Source organism: Struthio camelus, chromosome 23, assembly GCF_040807025.1.
Source record: "Struthio camelus isolate bStrCam1 chromosome 23, bStrCam1.hap1, whole genome shotgun sequence".
NCBI classification, from domain to species: domain Eukaryota; kingdom Metazoa; phylum Chordata; class Aves; order Struthioniformes; family Struthionidae; genus Struthio; species Struthio camelus.
In genome coordinates, this window is record NC_090964.1 from 7,981,828 (window position 1) to 7,996,030 (window position 14,203).

Consider the following 14,203-nt stretch of genomic DNA (forward strand, 5'->3'; position numbering starts at 1 on the left):
TTCAAAGCAATCCCAGCAGAGTTATCCAGCAAGGGCCATCTTGTCCTATCTGAGGTCCTGTACATCTCTGTGCAGACTAAACAAGAGCCATTATAATGAGCAAGTTGGCATTAACTTTATTCTATCTTCTGTATAATCTCAAGTACATAAGAAAGGTTTTTCCACAAGCCTCAGGAGAAGACAAGTACAAGTCACAGGACAGTCTCAAAATAAAAAAATTGCATATTTTTTTGTAAGTTTTGTCCTAGAGAAAGAGAACATTGACACTTTACAGAGGAAATGCCTTTAAGATATGCTTATGCCACCCGAGGCATTGGAAACATGAAGGTCAAAGCACGTGCAGCGCCCTGTATAGGTCAGTACAGTACTGTGTCTTAGCTTCATTGCTCTACTCCAGGGCCCTGGAACAGAGACTGCAAGCCTCCCGCAAAGTAAAGAGCCAAGCAACAGGGGAAAGGGGAGATTGAGAAGTTTCACTCTATGGTGACTGAACACCAATGAGAAAGAGTGATGAACCAACTTGTTCCAACTCAGATGTTTACTATACTGCACTATTGACCCTGGAATGAAGGAGACCCTTCCTCTGCAGAAGGGGACAGGTTGAGAAGTGTCCTGGAAGACTGAACCTGAGTTCAGCTGCTCTGAGAAGGAAGCCCTGGGGCAAAGATTCCCTTTAGAGGGTGGAGGGCTCATGGAAAGGTGCTCAGCTCAAGCTTCCAGCTGGACTGCTGGGGGAGGGTTACTGCAGTCACTCCACTGCAGTCTTCCTGTGGCACCAGTTAATATAAAGCCTCCTGTCATGGCACAATCAGAAATACACTGAGCTAGTAGGAATGATGAACGGGAAGTCAGGGTGGAATGCTACAGCCCAAGTCCTCAGCCTTTGGTCCAACAAAACTGTTCCCATGTCCTGTAATGCCAGTGATTAATACACAGAGCTGGAATTAGCAGCTTCCAGGGCATCCTTGAGACATCTGCCATAGCAACTGCGTACTCTGGACCCTAGACACTGTTATTTGTTGACTCAAAAAAAGGGGACAGCTTTCTTCTCTCACATGAAGAGTTTGCTTAAAGGCAATTAAAAAAAAAAAAAAAAAACACACCACCACCCAAACAACACTCTGAAAGCCAACTGCCAATACTGGCTGTGAAGTTCACTCAAAATCTGACATGATCAATTGGTGCAGTTAGATTGGACAAGGGGAGGGAAAAAAAAAAAAACCTTCCTGCTAATAGACGTGGACAATAACTGACCCACCACCACCACCACCAAATCCCAGCCAGAGGTATTTCAGTGATGGCAGGTAGCTGTGTCTCTCAGGTAGAAGAGAAGCAGTTTGAGAGCAGAAAGGTACAGGAAATCTAAGAGAATCATCTGAAAGCAGATTTGTCCCACAGCAGGGCCAGGGGAAGGCATGAGCCTTGGAGCTTTTCTGCTTAGCCAGCGATTTCTGTCACAGTGGTAACCAACTTCTGACCGTTCCACACTGTCTTGAACTGTTCTGGGACAGGGCATTCAGTCTGGAGAGTAAAAATAGAAATCTGTCATCAAAAATCTGTGTATGACTGAGACAAGCAAGTATTCCCACTCCTTTAGGCACTTTTTCTTCTTTTAAAAAAAAAAAAAATGTGCTGTGTCCCCAGTCTAGAATCATCACTGCAGACCTCATTGTAACTATGATACTCCCAGCTGGGCTCAAAATATGCCCTGCCATAACCTTTTCTCAAGGGCTCGTCTTTATAGCCAGCTCCTCAGTCAGCAGCAGGATTCCCCTTCAGAAAGGGAAGGCAGTGGAGGGGGAAGACCGATTTTTTTTTCTTGACCCTAAAGTTGGATTTTTCCCCAAGATCTCCTTGTGAAAACAAATGCCATCCCATTGCCTAACACTTCTCAAACATCAAGATCAAATAGCAGACCCAGAAGGATCCTTCCTTATTTATATACATCCTTTCCCCTCCAAGACATACTGGAAGAGATATCACTTGGACTGAAATGCTGTGTAGTACTACAAATTCCTGCCTCTCAAGGAATCCTGTCCTGCTTTACTCCACCTCTGGCAGACCTCCACACTGATTTGAAAACCAACACTTACAAAGTCACCGCCCTCCGTGGGAATAAGGACGTTCATCTCTGATGACTTGGCACTGACGATTTCGCAGTCTAGGGAGTTCTTGCTCAGATAAACATGGCAGCCATCTGTCTTGTTGATGGAAATCGTTGGCACTTTACCCATTACCTAGCAGATTGGTCAAAGTAGCAGTTACAAGAGCATCCTCTTGAATTGGGCAACCGCAACATTTGTCTTTTGCAGTTGCCCTCAAGGCAAGAGGTTTGTTTGGCTTTAAACCCCTCTTCCCACCCCGACACACTGAACTCATACTCCCACCTTTGACAAAAATCCAGGGTTATTTCTTGTTTTGGTCTCTTCAGAACAAAACTAAAGTGAAAACCAGGCAAGTCACCCATCACGTATCAGGTACCAACGCTGGAATCAGAGTAAGATTCTGCTGCTGGCCTCTTACTTGAGCAGTCAGATCCACTGCCCACCTCGCAGACTGATCTTTTATCTAGATCCCTGAAGCAGCTCAGCAAGACAAATTTCAAGCCTTTAAGGGCTAGGCTGGTGAGGCTGAAGAGCCTTAGGTCAGAAGAGGTTTCATGACCTTTCTCCACAGATGGACATTCCCATTCTTGAATGCAACTGAAAGCAGGCGCTACAGATGTCCCATTGTATAGTGCAGTGTTCACACCCCAGGCAGCCAGCAAGCTGCAGACGCTCACCTGAACTTTAATGTCCCTGCTGTTTATGATCTCCACGATGCCCACCACATCATCAAACACCAGACCTAGCTTCTTACAGTTATCTGCAAGGAGAAGATAGAGTAGCTCACGAAAAGGTTTTGCAGATTCAGCCTTCTGCACGCAGATCAGCATGCAGAAGCATTTTGAGGGTTGCTCCACTTACCGATGGTGATAGAGTTGATCTTGCCTTTGACTTGGAGTGTACTATTTGTGCACTTGAAAACATATGCTACTTGCTTCAACTCTGTGTCGCTGATCACCAGGTTAGTGGCATTCTCCTGGTTTTCCTGAAAAGGCCAGGAAAGTGCACTTTATTCTTGGAGGAGAGACCAATTAATCTATGAACAGTTGGACAGCAGACCCCCTTTAAAAGTAAACTGCACATTCCTTCCGGCTGATGCCTTTTACAACAAAGGTGTTTAGGGGACCTTCTTCCTTCCCTGCTGTAAGGTTCCCATCCCTCCCACACGCTCATGCTGACGTCAGGCACTCACCACTCTCCACTTTTTGCCCTCTAATTCTAGCAATGGAGGTTCCTTTGGAGAGGTTTTTGTGGAGGGATTACCGCTACATGCTGGTTTGGGAGCAGTGAAAGGTTTGGGTCCGCTTCGTACAGGACCCCCTTGGTTCTTCAGTGCTGGATTCTTGTGGGTCTTCATGTCATCTGAAACATGTCTCAGGCCTGCAAAAGAAACCAAACCTGAGCTCCAGCCCTCCTCATAATGCAGTTTCACAGACACCAGACATCAGTGATTACAGTGATCAGCATGCTAATGTTTTTCAGAATACAAATCAGCTCTTGAGGCTGGCCCTAACTGGAACCCAAGCATGAGTGACAGCTATTGAAAGAGGGAGCCAGAAACACTTCAATATTAATGAAAACAAGATGTGCTGTAGAACCAGAAGGTCCCAGCTGTTCCACTCTGCAGTTGGAAAAAGTCTTGAGCTAAGCACCTCACCTTTGCTTCACATCCTTCCTGATGTGCTAACCAGGTGGCACACAAAAAGGGCAAGTTTTGTTCAGACATGAATACATGAAAAATTGCACCTTCTATACTTGAGATGTGCATGCAACTGAAGAGCTCCCTCTCTCCTCATCCCAGCTATACACTAATCTCTTGCTACACCTGACAGATGAGGCTGAGAATGGTAAGTCAGATGTGCTCCCTTTGTCCTTGTGAATTGTCTCAGGACTGCTTGTGGCTCCTAGCCTCATACTCAGAGCAGATGATCTTTTGTTGTTGCCAGCGTACGTTCTACACGGGTGTATTCATGGATGGCAACAAGTGAGGAATCAAAAAAGCCAGTCTTTCAGGATTCACAGCACAACAGTACTCGCGCGCACATCCTCGCTCACGGCAGCCCACCCTCTGCTAGCTACTTCCACCTACTGGAGGTGATGTCTTCTCCCCGATTGATCTGGGCGAACAGCGCTGAGCGAGAGGCAGAGGTGTCTGTGCTGGCGCTCGCGGGGGCAGGAGCAGGTGGGGGAGGAGGGCCCGGTGGGGGAGGCGCAGCCCCACCTGGGGGCGCACACAGCACATTAGCCCCTTCTGTTGCTACTGGACCCTGTAAAAGGCCAGCAAGAGGAAAGGTGATTGCACAAGCTCCACATCTGCTGCAACAGTCACGCAACACTCATTTTCCAAGAGGCTCCTGCAGACGTAGCCAACACTTACTGTTTTGCTCCAAGTCAGCCCTGTGGTGTGATACTCTTTGATATAGGCCTGCAGCTCTGTCCAGATACTCAGATAAGCTTTCACCCAGTCCACTTGCTTTTTATCTCTGAGGATACAAAGAGACCACGAGGAGCGAAAAGGCACATTTACCATCAAAACCTATGGACTATGAACAGATCCTTCTGTCTTTCCACCTCTCAGCCTGCAGGCAAGGCTCAGCTGGACAAGCACAGCAGTCTCACATCTCCAGCACTAAGTTCCGACTTCAATAATCATCTTATACCTGCAGGTGGAAGGCCACAGGCCTGCTCCATACCCCAGGTTAATTGAGGGGTCTGGTAATTTTAACGACCCATTCCTGAGATGCATCTTGCTGCCTTGGGAAGCAGTTCAGACCATCACCAGGTGATGCCAAGACAGGAAAAGCCATGCATTTGCTACCAGAGATTCAAGCTGCGATATGAATACAAGCAATCTTAGCCATAAGAATCAGGAAAAAAACAGCTAAGCAAGGCTTTATAAACATACCCAACCTTTAAAAAGAAGAACAAAGCTAAGATCAAGGCAGCTGTGGTTACAGATTGGAGTAGGCTCTGCACACCCCGTTAGCTGGGTTCAATTATATCTTTAAGAGAGAAGGTGAACTTACACATCCTTGTACTCCTTAAGGATCCGGTTGGTATAAAACATGGCAGCATCAGTCATTTCCTTCACATAAGGGCCAGGCTTTGGAGCCTAAAGAAGAAAGAACACGTTGGCACAGAGCAGCTGAGGCACCAGAGAGCCAGGCTTTTCCTGCCGGCCCAAGGAAACCACTTTCCAGTGCAGTTCTTACCATGGCCACCCAGCCCAGGGCTGGGATGCTCTCACTGACAGCTGATAAGTGATTGAACAGTTTGCTACCACGGTTCTTCTCCCTGAAGTTTTGCACCACCTGGATTTGCTCTGAAATTGGTTTCAGAAGTGTTGACAGCTTACTCTGCAAGACAATAAAGGCAGTAACAATTAAGAGCGTTAGCACTGCGCTCTAGAACAGCAGCACGTCTTCATGGGCGGTTTTGCCTGAAATGATGGTCGTTCTGAGAAAGATTCCAACTGGCACAAGTTCCTGTACAGCTCCCATCTAGACATGACCCCCTGCACAAGTCAAGGTCAGTCCCACAGTCCAGCTTCTCTAGGGCTGAAGTAATAGTCCAGCCGGATCGGTACCGTGGGAATATGCCAAGAACTGTGACTCATGTACAATCCAAGAGACACTGACAAAGCTTGTTAGTAATGAGGCTAGAAATAGCATTTGCCTCTCCTGGATCCTTTAGTTCTAAGGCAGTTTTTCAAAATTTTCCTCTCCTTTGTAAATGCTCACAGAAAGGAAGTGCTATGTGGGATTTTGCAGCTTGGGATCTACAGCTGGCATCATAATCTGAGTCCCAGCAAGTTCTCAACTCACCCCATCAAAACAGAGATGATGTCTGGACTTCAGGATTCAAATTACTCCTCAAATCAGTCCAAGCTTTTAATTTTTGGATGACAAAAAAAGATTGTCCTGGGTGTTGTCTACTTGGAAACCTGAATGCAAGTGCTTAGAAGTCTTCTGAGGTCAGAGCAGCCCATTACAAATTTCAAGAGATGCTTCTTGGGCCACTTTCCTTTCCTTTCAGATCAGAAAGTCCCTCTCCTGGTGATGGCAGGAATGAGGGATAAAGTTAGGTTTTAAAAACCAAGCTTTGCTTATCTTGATTTTTTTCTTTTGCTGTCTCCTCCTCCACTTAGATGAAAACATTGAGAGCTAGAATGACCGTCCAGGCTACACTTTGAGAAGCTCCATCCTAACGTGGGAAATCCCCACCCAACCCCTCAACAAACATAAGCAGTGAGAGTTCACGCATTCAGCATTTTAACCTGGCTACTTCAGAACTGACTAGACTCTTGCTGGACAGCCTGCACAAAGACCTATACTGGATTAAGGTTGTTGTCTGTTCATAATCCTTTATTTAAATAATGTCAGTGGAATTTATAAGCAGATTCTCAGGCTGAAGGCTATGCAGAGCAGCATCCTAGCAAGCCTGGTTAAAGATAAACAGTCTTCCAGTGCCTAGTTTGGGGAAAAAGACACAGACATATTTTACAGTGAAAAGCAAAGTAGCGCAGAAATCCAGCTACCACAGCGTAACAGTAGAAGCCACAACTGAGTCAGAGAATAACTACAAAAAAAAAGGGTGGGATCCTGTTGCTCAGGCAAATCACTTCTCAGCAGGGAAATGCCAATGCACTTGGGATCAGATTCTCAGTCACTCGCATCCTGCTGAGAAGTGGCAGGCTAAGAAAAAGTGTTAAATTACTCACTAAGGACAAATCAATCCTAAAAGCCTAGCTATTATTCGGACACCATTCAGGGGAGACAAATGTCTACTCTATTGCAGAAGGAATCTGTTTAATGCTTGAAGATGTATTAGCATCACGTAATGAAAAGCACACTCTACAGAGATCACATTGTGGCTCCTGTCTCAGACAGGTTCTTGTCTGTGGCTTGCATCTTGGGGAACAGTGATTGTGCAGCATTGGTGCCAGGTGAAACTTGAGATACAAACTGTGAGATGATATGCACAAGCTGCTTTCACAGTTACAGAAAACGTGCTGCTCCAATTACTGGAAAATGCTGGTTCTGCAGCTCTAAGCATCAACTTCTGGAATTCTGCATAGGAGTTGGATGAGCACCCAGCACAGGCCACACTTTCAGCAAGTGCGGGTCTCCAGGCCTAGTCTGGTTCCTCCTTTGAAGCAACTATAATGGCCCAGATTCCCCTACATTTGCAGTTATCCCCCGCTCTGAAATAAGAGCATACATTGTTTCCAGTGAGTGATTTTCCAGGCTTACCTCTGTCGGCTGCTGATGTTGAGATGCTATCACCAAAAGAGACCGCTCGCTCATCAAGCCTGCGTGAACCATCTCAGCCTGAGCATAAAGAGAAACGTGAGAGATCTTCCCTTGCTTCATCACAGGTACCCAGTGCAATTACGCTAATGGAGTCATTTAAGCTCCCACTGCCCCCAGTTCCTAGTCTGTAAGAAAGCAGTTACACTGATCTGAAACGCTGGGAAATGTACCATTATATATTAGCTACCTAGCTGTCCAAAGGGCTGCTATAATTAACTCCACACAAAGAGAACATGCTGCTAGTCTAGGCAACATCATCCTTCTGACTTGCTTATGGTTGTGAAGGCGGGCAAGCCGACATGTGTAATCAGTTTCTCCTTCTGATAGCTGTGCATATTCTTGGAGACAGCTATCCTCAGGGAAAACCAACAAGAACTTAACAGCTCTGTGATTGGATAGTTTACATGTCTCCTAAAGGCATGCGCCAAAGTCTGTAAAGAGAGCTAGGCGCCTAACTGCTTCAAAGGGGCTAGACGCATAGCATATGTACGTGGCAATCTACTAGAGGTAATCTGGGCATCTGCATCTGTCTTGAATGCCAAGGGATTATTAACATCCTAGAAAAAAGTGCTAAAGGACTACAAACACTGACAGCACACTTGGCCTTTAAATCTCCTGAAGGATAAGCAGTATCTATTTAGAGCAGAGGGAGAAGAAAGTGAATCCTTACATGCTTCTGCACATCCCCACCAACTTCTTTGCTGATCTTGATGTATTCAGCTACAGGGCCAGCTAGAAGAGCATCGAAAGCCTGCACATACTGCGCCACTCCTGCAGAGAAGGAATCACAGCATGGGTATTGCTGCCGGTGGGATCCTAAGCTGGAAGCACTCAGGCACACTGTGCTCCTGGGCTACACCGCCCACCCACTTCTCATTGAACTGTCTCCCACGGTCACATCAATGGAACGCACAAGGCTCGTCCTGAAGCACACAGCTAAACGCAGACAAGGGAAGTGCTGCAGCCACAGGAAGTTCCTTTCTTAGCAGGATGGTAACCACAGGCCTCCTTGCATTTGCGCAGTATCTGCTGTGCAACTCATTTCCCCGCTGCATACAGCCAGTTCACATAACAGCTCTTTGCACGTACTGCATGAGCACCGGCTGCTCTGCAACAGGTACTGCTGTTGTCTGACATCGCAATACTGCCCGGCTGACGCTTCGGCCCAGGGACTGCTGTGGGTGACCCTGCTGGTGAGGGGAGTTGCAGCTGGGGCCTTACCTTTGGAAGTATCATCTCCACACATGCCAGGTCCTTGGCACACCACCTCCAGGCGCTCCACAGCCTTCTCCAACCGTTCAACCAGTCTTTCCATATCTACCACTGTTCACAACCTGCACAGACGGACTACTATTATTCGCATCCTCTGACAGTATGAAAACCATATGCCAAATATTCAAGAGGGCTTATCAGCTGTCTGGTACAAGCTCTGCCAGTTCCAGGAGAAGCATTTCTGCCTAGGTCTGCACCCCAATGATGGATGACAGGGTAGCCTCACATTAGCAGAGGCGTTCTGATTATGCAGTAGCCATGCACACGGCCACTTTCTAGGGCCACAGTCAATCCATAATGGCCATATAGTTTCTACGCTGCTGTAGGTACTTATTAGGATATTAACACAGTTCGTCTTCTAACCTTATATTGACACCACTCAATAAAGCAAAAGCCTGCAGAGAATCTTACTGCAGTTAATTACTGGCCAAAGTCCCAAATACGACCATATAGCAAGTCAAACAAAACTGCTTCACTAGAAGGATTTCACCGCGCTTCATGTTAGAACTGGTGGTTTTGATTCTTCAAATACATCCACAGGCAACTCTTGGGAGTCTTGAATTCCACCTAGAGACATCACCACAGTCCAGAGCATCTTTGTGCAAACTGAGCCACTCAGGCACATGCCAAGACAGGCAGCTGTGCAAACTAAGAATGCATAGCTGCTTCTGCAACAATATGCCCCTGTTCGTACGCTCCTCCTACAGGCTTTCATATGTAGACTGCAGAACCTACTCTGCAAGCAAGTATTGCACGGGAAAGCGATTTAGGCACATAAGTCATTTTAAGCTTCTCATCTGGAAAAGTTAAATGTAATATAAACTTTCCGTTAATTTCTGCTTTGCAGAGACTCAGCACTAAGGAGCAAGACAAGTCACCCCCTAAGCACACTAATGCACAGGGAATGTAGGGAGGGAGCAGCAATCCACCAATTGCATTTTTATCTTATCGCCAGTCGTTGAAACATTTTACAACATGAATCACGATTATGGCCTGAACTGAGCTTCCCTCTTATTGCAAGAGCCTGCAAAAGCTCAAAACCTTGCCTGAAGGAGAATGTTCTTCCCAGCACATTCCCTGGCATACCCAAAAGGGTTTATCCAGCTGCGAACACGAACCAAGACTAGATCTCCCCTCAGAAACGAAACTCTGAATTCTAACGGCTGTTCTGCTTTTGCTCGCAAGCCTTCTCAGCCCTGCTCTAAAGTCCACATTTTCGCCTGACTTCCAGAAGACGTGGGGCAGATCCAGCATTAGTCATGAGCAGCACTGATGTCACAAGACAAACAAGGTCATTTTCCACTCCTCTCTCTCCTGTTTGCATCAGGAGAAGCAATGCTGTGGTGCAAGGGGGGAAGGCCCCCCCAAAAGGAAGAGAGCAGTTTCCTCCTCTGTGCAACAGCAAACCAGAGGAGATATTTTGCACAGAACTGGACAGCAGTTACTGGATGGATTCCAGATGCAAAAAGTTTAGAGAGGCTGAAACTTGTGGGCGGTCACATATATAATCAACAGTAATGAATACCTCTTTTTTTGTTCTGCATAATGTAGAAACCCTGACCACAGGATCCAAGTGCTCTGCTTCAGCTGAAGACGACGTATCCAGAATGGGGCTCACGTCTACAAGTAGGCGTGCAGCCAAGAGCAAGGCTCTGCCTCCCCCGCTCCCAGCACGCTAAAGGAACGCTTTTTTTAGAGAGCCACCTGCTAAGGATGCTTCCCTGTTCTTTGAGAGTGCAGCAAGCTGCAGGCACAGGGGTTCAGTGCAGGGGTTTCAGAAAGGACACCAGCTTTACTGAGCACTGGGCGGACAAAGCTGCTATTCTGCACCACTGATCCCCACCACATTCCATATGAGACTCTAATCTGATCAGCCCCATTACCGAGTCTCAAACTGCACTGCAAATCAGGATTACAAACCAGAAAGTCCAGATGGAAAGTAGCTTCCTACCCTGAGGAATAAAACATGCTGTTGTGGGCCTGTACTGTGAGGAACATATAGCATTAGTCCTAGATACGCTGTTGGGATTAACGTCCTTTAAAAAGAAACTGCTCCTTGAAATTCATTCTCCTTGCCGCTTGACAGATCTTTCTGGGGCCCTCAGTGAGTTTTCTTTTGGAAATCTAGTACTGTCTGACAGACGGTGAAATCATTTTAATTTGTTTGATGGACAGCGTAAGGACAACTTTCAAGAAAAATAATTTGGTAAAGTGAAATCAGAATTAAGTACAGACAACGCAATGTCCTACAGCAGGCAGCTATACCGCAGTCACTCCTCACTACATCTATCCTGGCTCACCCTTACTATGCTCTCTGGTCATAGATGCAGCTCTTTCTACTATCCACAAACCCAGTCTGCGTGAAATATAAATATTTAGTTTTACAGGCAAGAATCTACCCAGCATCAACAGCAAGAGCCTGCAATCCAGAAAGCCTGACATATACTTTGCGGGGGGGGGGGGGGGGGCGGGAAACGCACAACACCCACACACAAGACACCTGCTTGGGCTATATCTAAATAGCGTTTTGTCTGTTGAACACTTAGAATGTAAACTTTGTCAGTAACTGCACTTCAGGGATCTTAGTATCTTAGTAAAGTATATATAGCAAGATCTTATTTGCCTTCTTTAAACAGGAAAAGGAGACATATAGGTCATTTAAGGGTCATTTTTGTCCAGTGCATTGTTTTGTACTCAGGATAAACGGAGAAAGGTTTTCAAGTTATGTCATGCAGCAGGGGTTAGAGTTCTCCAGATGACAGAACTGGAGTTTAGATGAAGCTCTCCCTTTTGGGACTGTAATGCAGGATTTAAATCTAGGTCTTCTTTAAATTCAATTGAACTTTGATTACCAACGGAGCAGAAGTTATGAACTTGCAGCAAAACATTTGTGCGTTTCACTCTAGGTAAGCAAGTCTATTCATTTTCATAGCACATTCGGTTAATCTATTAACTAACCTTTATTTCTGTCAAGCCTTGGGAACATGGCTTTCAACATAGCGGTACATACAACTGGCTTTCCCTTATAACTAGTCTGCTTAATACTGACCAGAGCAATAAAGAGAAAGGATTTCATTTGTAAAAACGCTCGTTAATCCAAAGCCAATCCTGTACAACAACACAGTAAGAGGAGCTTCCCGTTTAGAGAACATCAAGGAGTCGGCATGTTCCTCAGCAGTCAGCCAAAGGCTGCTCCTCAGAGGAGTGAACAAGTCCTCAAAAAAACTGCATAAATAAAATTCACCTGGTTGCCCAAGACAGTACCCTAACCTGAGTCCTCATTCAGAGATTTTAGAAGAAATGAACGCTAGTGTTAGAGCAGACTCGCACCTCGGTTCGGATTCAGTTTTTGTGAAGCCTGACAAATTGCTGTCAACAACATGAAATGTGCATCAGCTACTTCCTGTTTCTACAGTCAAAAGAAATAAAGATGGGACAACTAAATTAAGAACATACCACAGTTTATTTCTGAACTGACATTGCACTATCCCAGGGGATCAGCTACCAGATGATTTCAAGCATTTATATCTTCCAAAAGCCCAAACAATTATTTTGTTCTAAAACAGTTCAGCTGACTGAGTGAAGAATCATTTGAAGCAAGACAGGACTCAAAGGACTGATTTTAGAGTGAGTTGTCAGGGCTAGAAACGAATACAAGACAGCTATTGGTAGTCCCAAAAGCTGCCAAGACAGAAATTTCTGCTGTTTATAGTACAGCAATATTTGTTGATGCTGGTCCAGAACCCACGGTGCCTACTCCTGGTATTTCAGCTCAACTTTGTTTAGAAAACTAAGACTGCTTTAAAAAAAAGAAAGAAAAATCCATCTGGACCCTATTTAAGCTCTCCCAAATAACAAAGCCTACTGAAGTTGTTAAAAAACGTTATTTGGCATGTTTACCCAGACATTAAGAGAGGTTAAAAGTAGCACTTTACTCCACTAGAGCAAACATGAGGACTCCTTCTTCATCACAATTACACAAAATAGGAGATTTGCACTTGCCAGACTTACTGTCCTCTTTCATTTCCATTCCCCAGTCAGGACGATGAGTCCACCAGGGAAGTAACTAAGGATCTCAAATCTAAGCTAAATTGGATACCATACAAGCTCTCTATCAGGAATCCAGAGCTCCGACCCTTGTCGGCATCTCTCCTGAGCCGTGCCTGCTCAAGCAGAAGCTGCTGGGCTGAAGTTTGTTACATGAAAAATAAGGGGTATTTGGGGCTTTCAGAAAGCTCAGCAATATTCTGGAAACACGAGGATCGCCTTAGGACACATTCTACTTTTTTGTAGGTGGTTCTGTAGGAAGAGAAATGGGATACAGCAGTTTCTCAATGCTGCTGCTTCACAGTTGTCCAGTGATGTGCATCTACAGCCCAGCTACCAATGACTTCCAGAACCTGATGTGCAAAATCCTGTGACTTGATGCATGAAACGTCTCTATCATTTTTTTTCATTTCACTGCCACAGAAAACCAAGGCAACCAGTTTGTCCCACGACCCTGTCCTATTCACCACCAAGATGTAATAGGTAAACAGAAATGTCAGCAATAGACTACAGAGAAAAAAAAAAAAAAAACCCCAACACAGCAATATGTAAAGAGCCCCTGGCGTTCTGATGGACAAACTGGTCCTTGCTACAGAAACATCCTTGCCTGAGGCTGCAGACAAAGCACTCCTGGAGGTGAAGACTGGAGACGTGACTCGAGCACGCCTCCACTGCCCGCCTGAGTCACGGGGGACCGCCAGCCCCGCCAAGCTACAGGCCCGGCTCGCTCCCCGACCTGCCTGCTCGTCGCGTCCCGGGCGCACAGGCCCGAACCGAGGCACGAAGGCCGCGGCCAGCCGCCGGGGGCCGGGCAGCCGCCCGCACGCCCAGGGCTCCGGGCTGCGGGCAGCGCAGGGGCAGGCGGGGCCCAACTCCCCTTCAGCGGCACGACCGCGGCGGCGCAGCCCTCCGCCGCGGCCGCCGGCCCCACGGCGACGCCGGCCAAGCCCCGACACCCGAGCGCCGGCCGCCGGGGAAGCGCTGCACTGACCGGCGGCCGCCCCCGCCCGCCGCAGGTAACGGAAACCGCCCCGAGCCGCCCGCAGCGAGCGACGCCTTTCACCCACGCTCGCTGCCGCTGGGCGGAACGACTCGAAACCGCCCGCTTTAATCCGGTTACCGGCGCGGCAGAGCCGGACGGAATCTCCCCCGCCCGGCCCGGCCCGGCCCGGCCCGGTCCGGTCCGATCCCGGCCTCCCGCCGCCCCCGGGGCAAGGCCCGCCCGCCCGCCAGCCAGCACGGCCCCGGGGGCGGAGCGGAGCGGCGCCCCCCCGCCGGGCCGGGCCGGGCCGGGGCTGGGAGCAGGGCCGGGGCCGGGACCGGGGCCGCCACCGCCGCGCTCACCTCCGCGCCGCGCTCTCGCTCTCCGCTTCCGCCCGGCGCCGCCCAGCAAACCCCGCGCCCGCCGCTTCCGGCCCCCGCCCCGCGCGCCGGAAGTGCGCGCGGCGCGGCGCGGACCGGGCGGAG

At 47.7% G+C, this 14,203-nt stretch overlaps 1 protein-coding gene across 1 annotated transcript; it reads right to left on the reverse strand.

The window, feature by feature from the left end:
- Positions 1–90: 90 nt before the first annotated feature.
- Positions 91–14,181, reverse strand: CAP1 (cyclase associated actin cytoskeleton regulatory protein 1). Its single transcript, XM_068917348.1, has 13 exons — positions 14,081–14,181; positions 8,639–8,751; positions 8,088–8,188; positions 7,358–7,435; positions 5,318–5,461; positions 5,132–5,217; positions 4,483–4,588; positions 4,195–4,372; positions 3,298–3,485; positions 2,967–3,090; positions 2,783–2,865; positions 2,094–2,237; positions 91–1,521 (listed from the first exon to the last, which is right to left on the reverse strand). Exons 2-13 carry the CDS (start codon positions 8,730–8,732, stop codon positions 1,438–1,440), a joined length of 1,410 nt encoding a protein of 469 aa, XP_068773449.1. The 5' UTR covers positions 8,733–8,751; positions 14,081–14,181; the 3' UTR covers positions 91–1,437.
- Between the last annotated feature and the right edge of the window lie 22 nt (positions 14,182–14,203).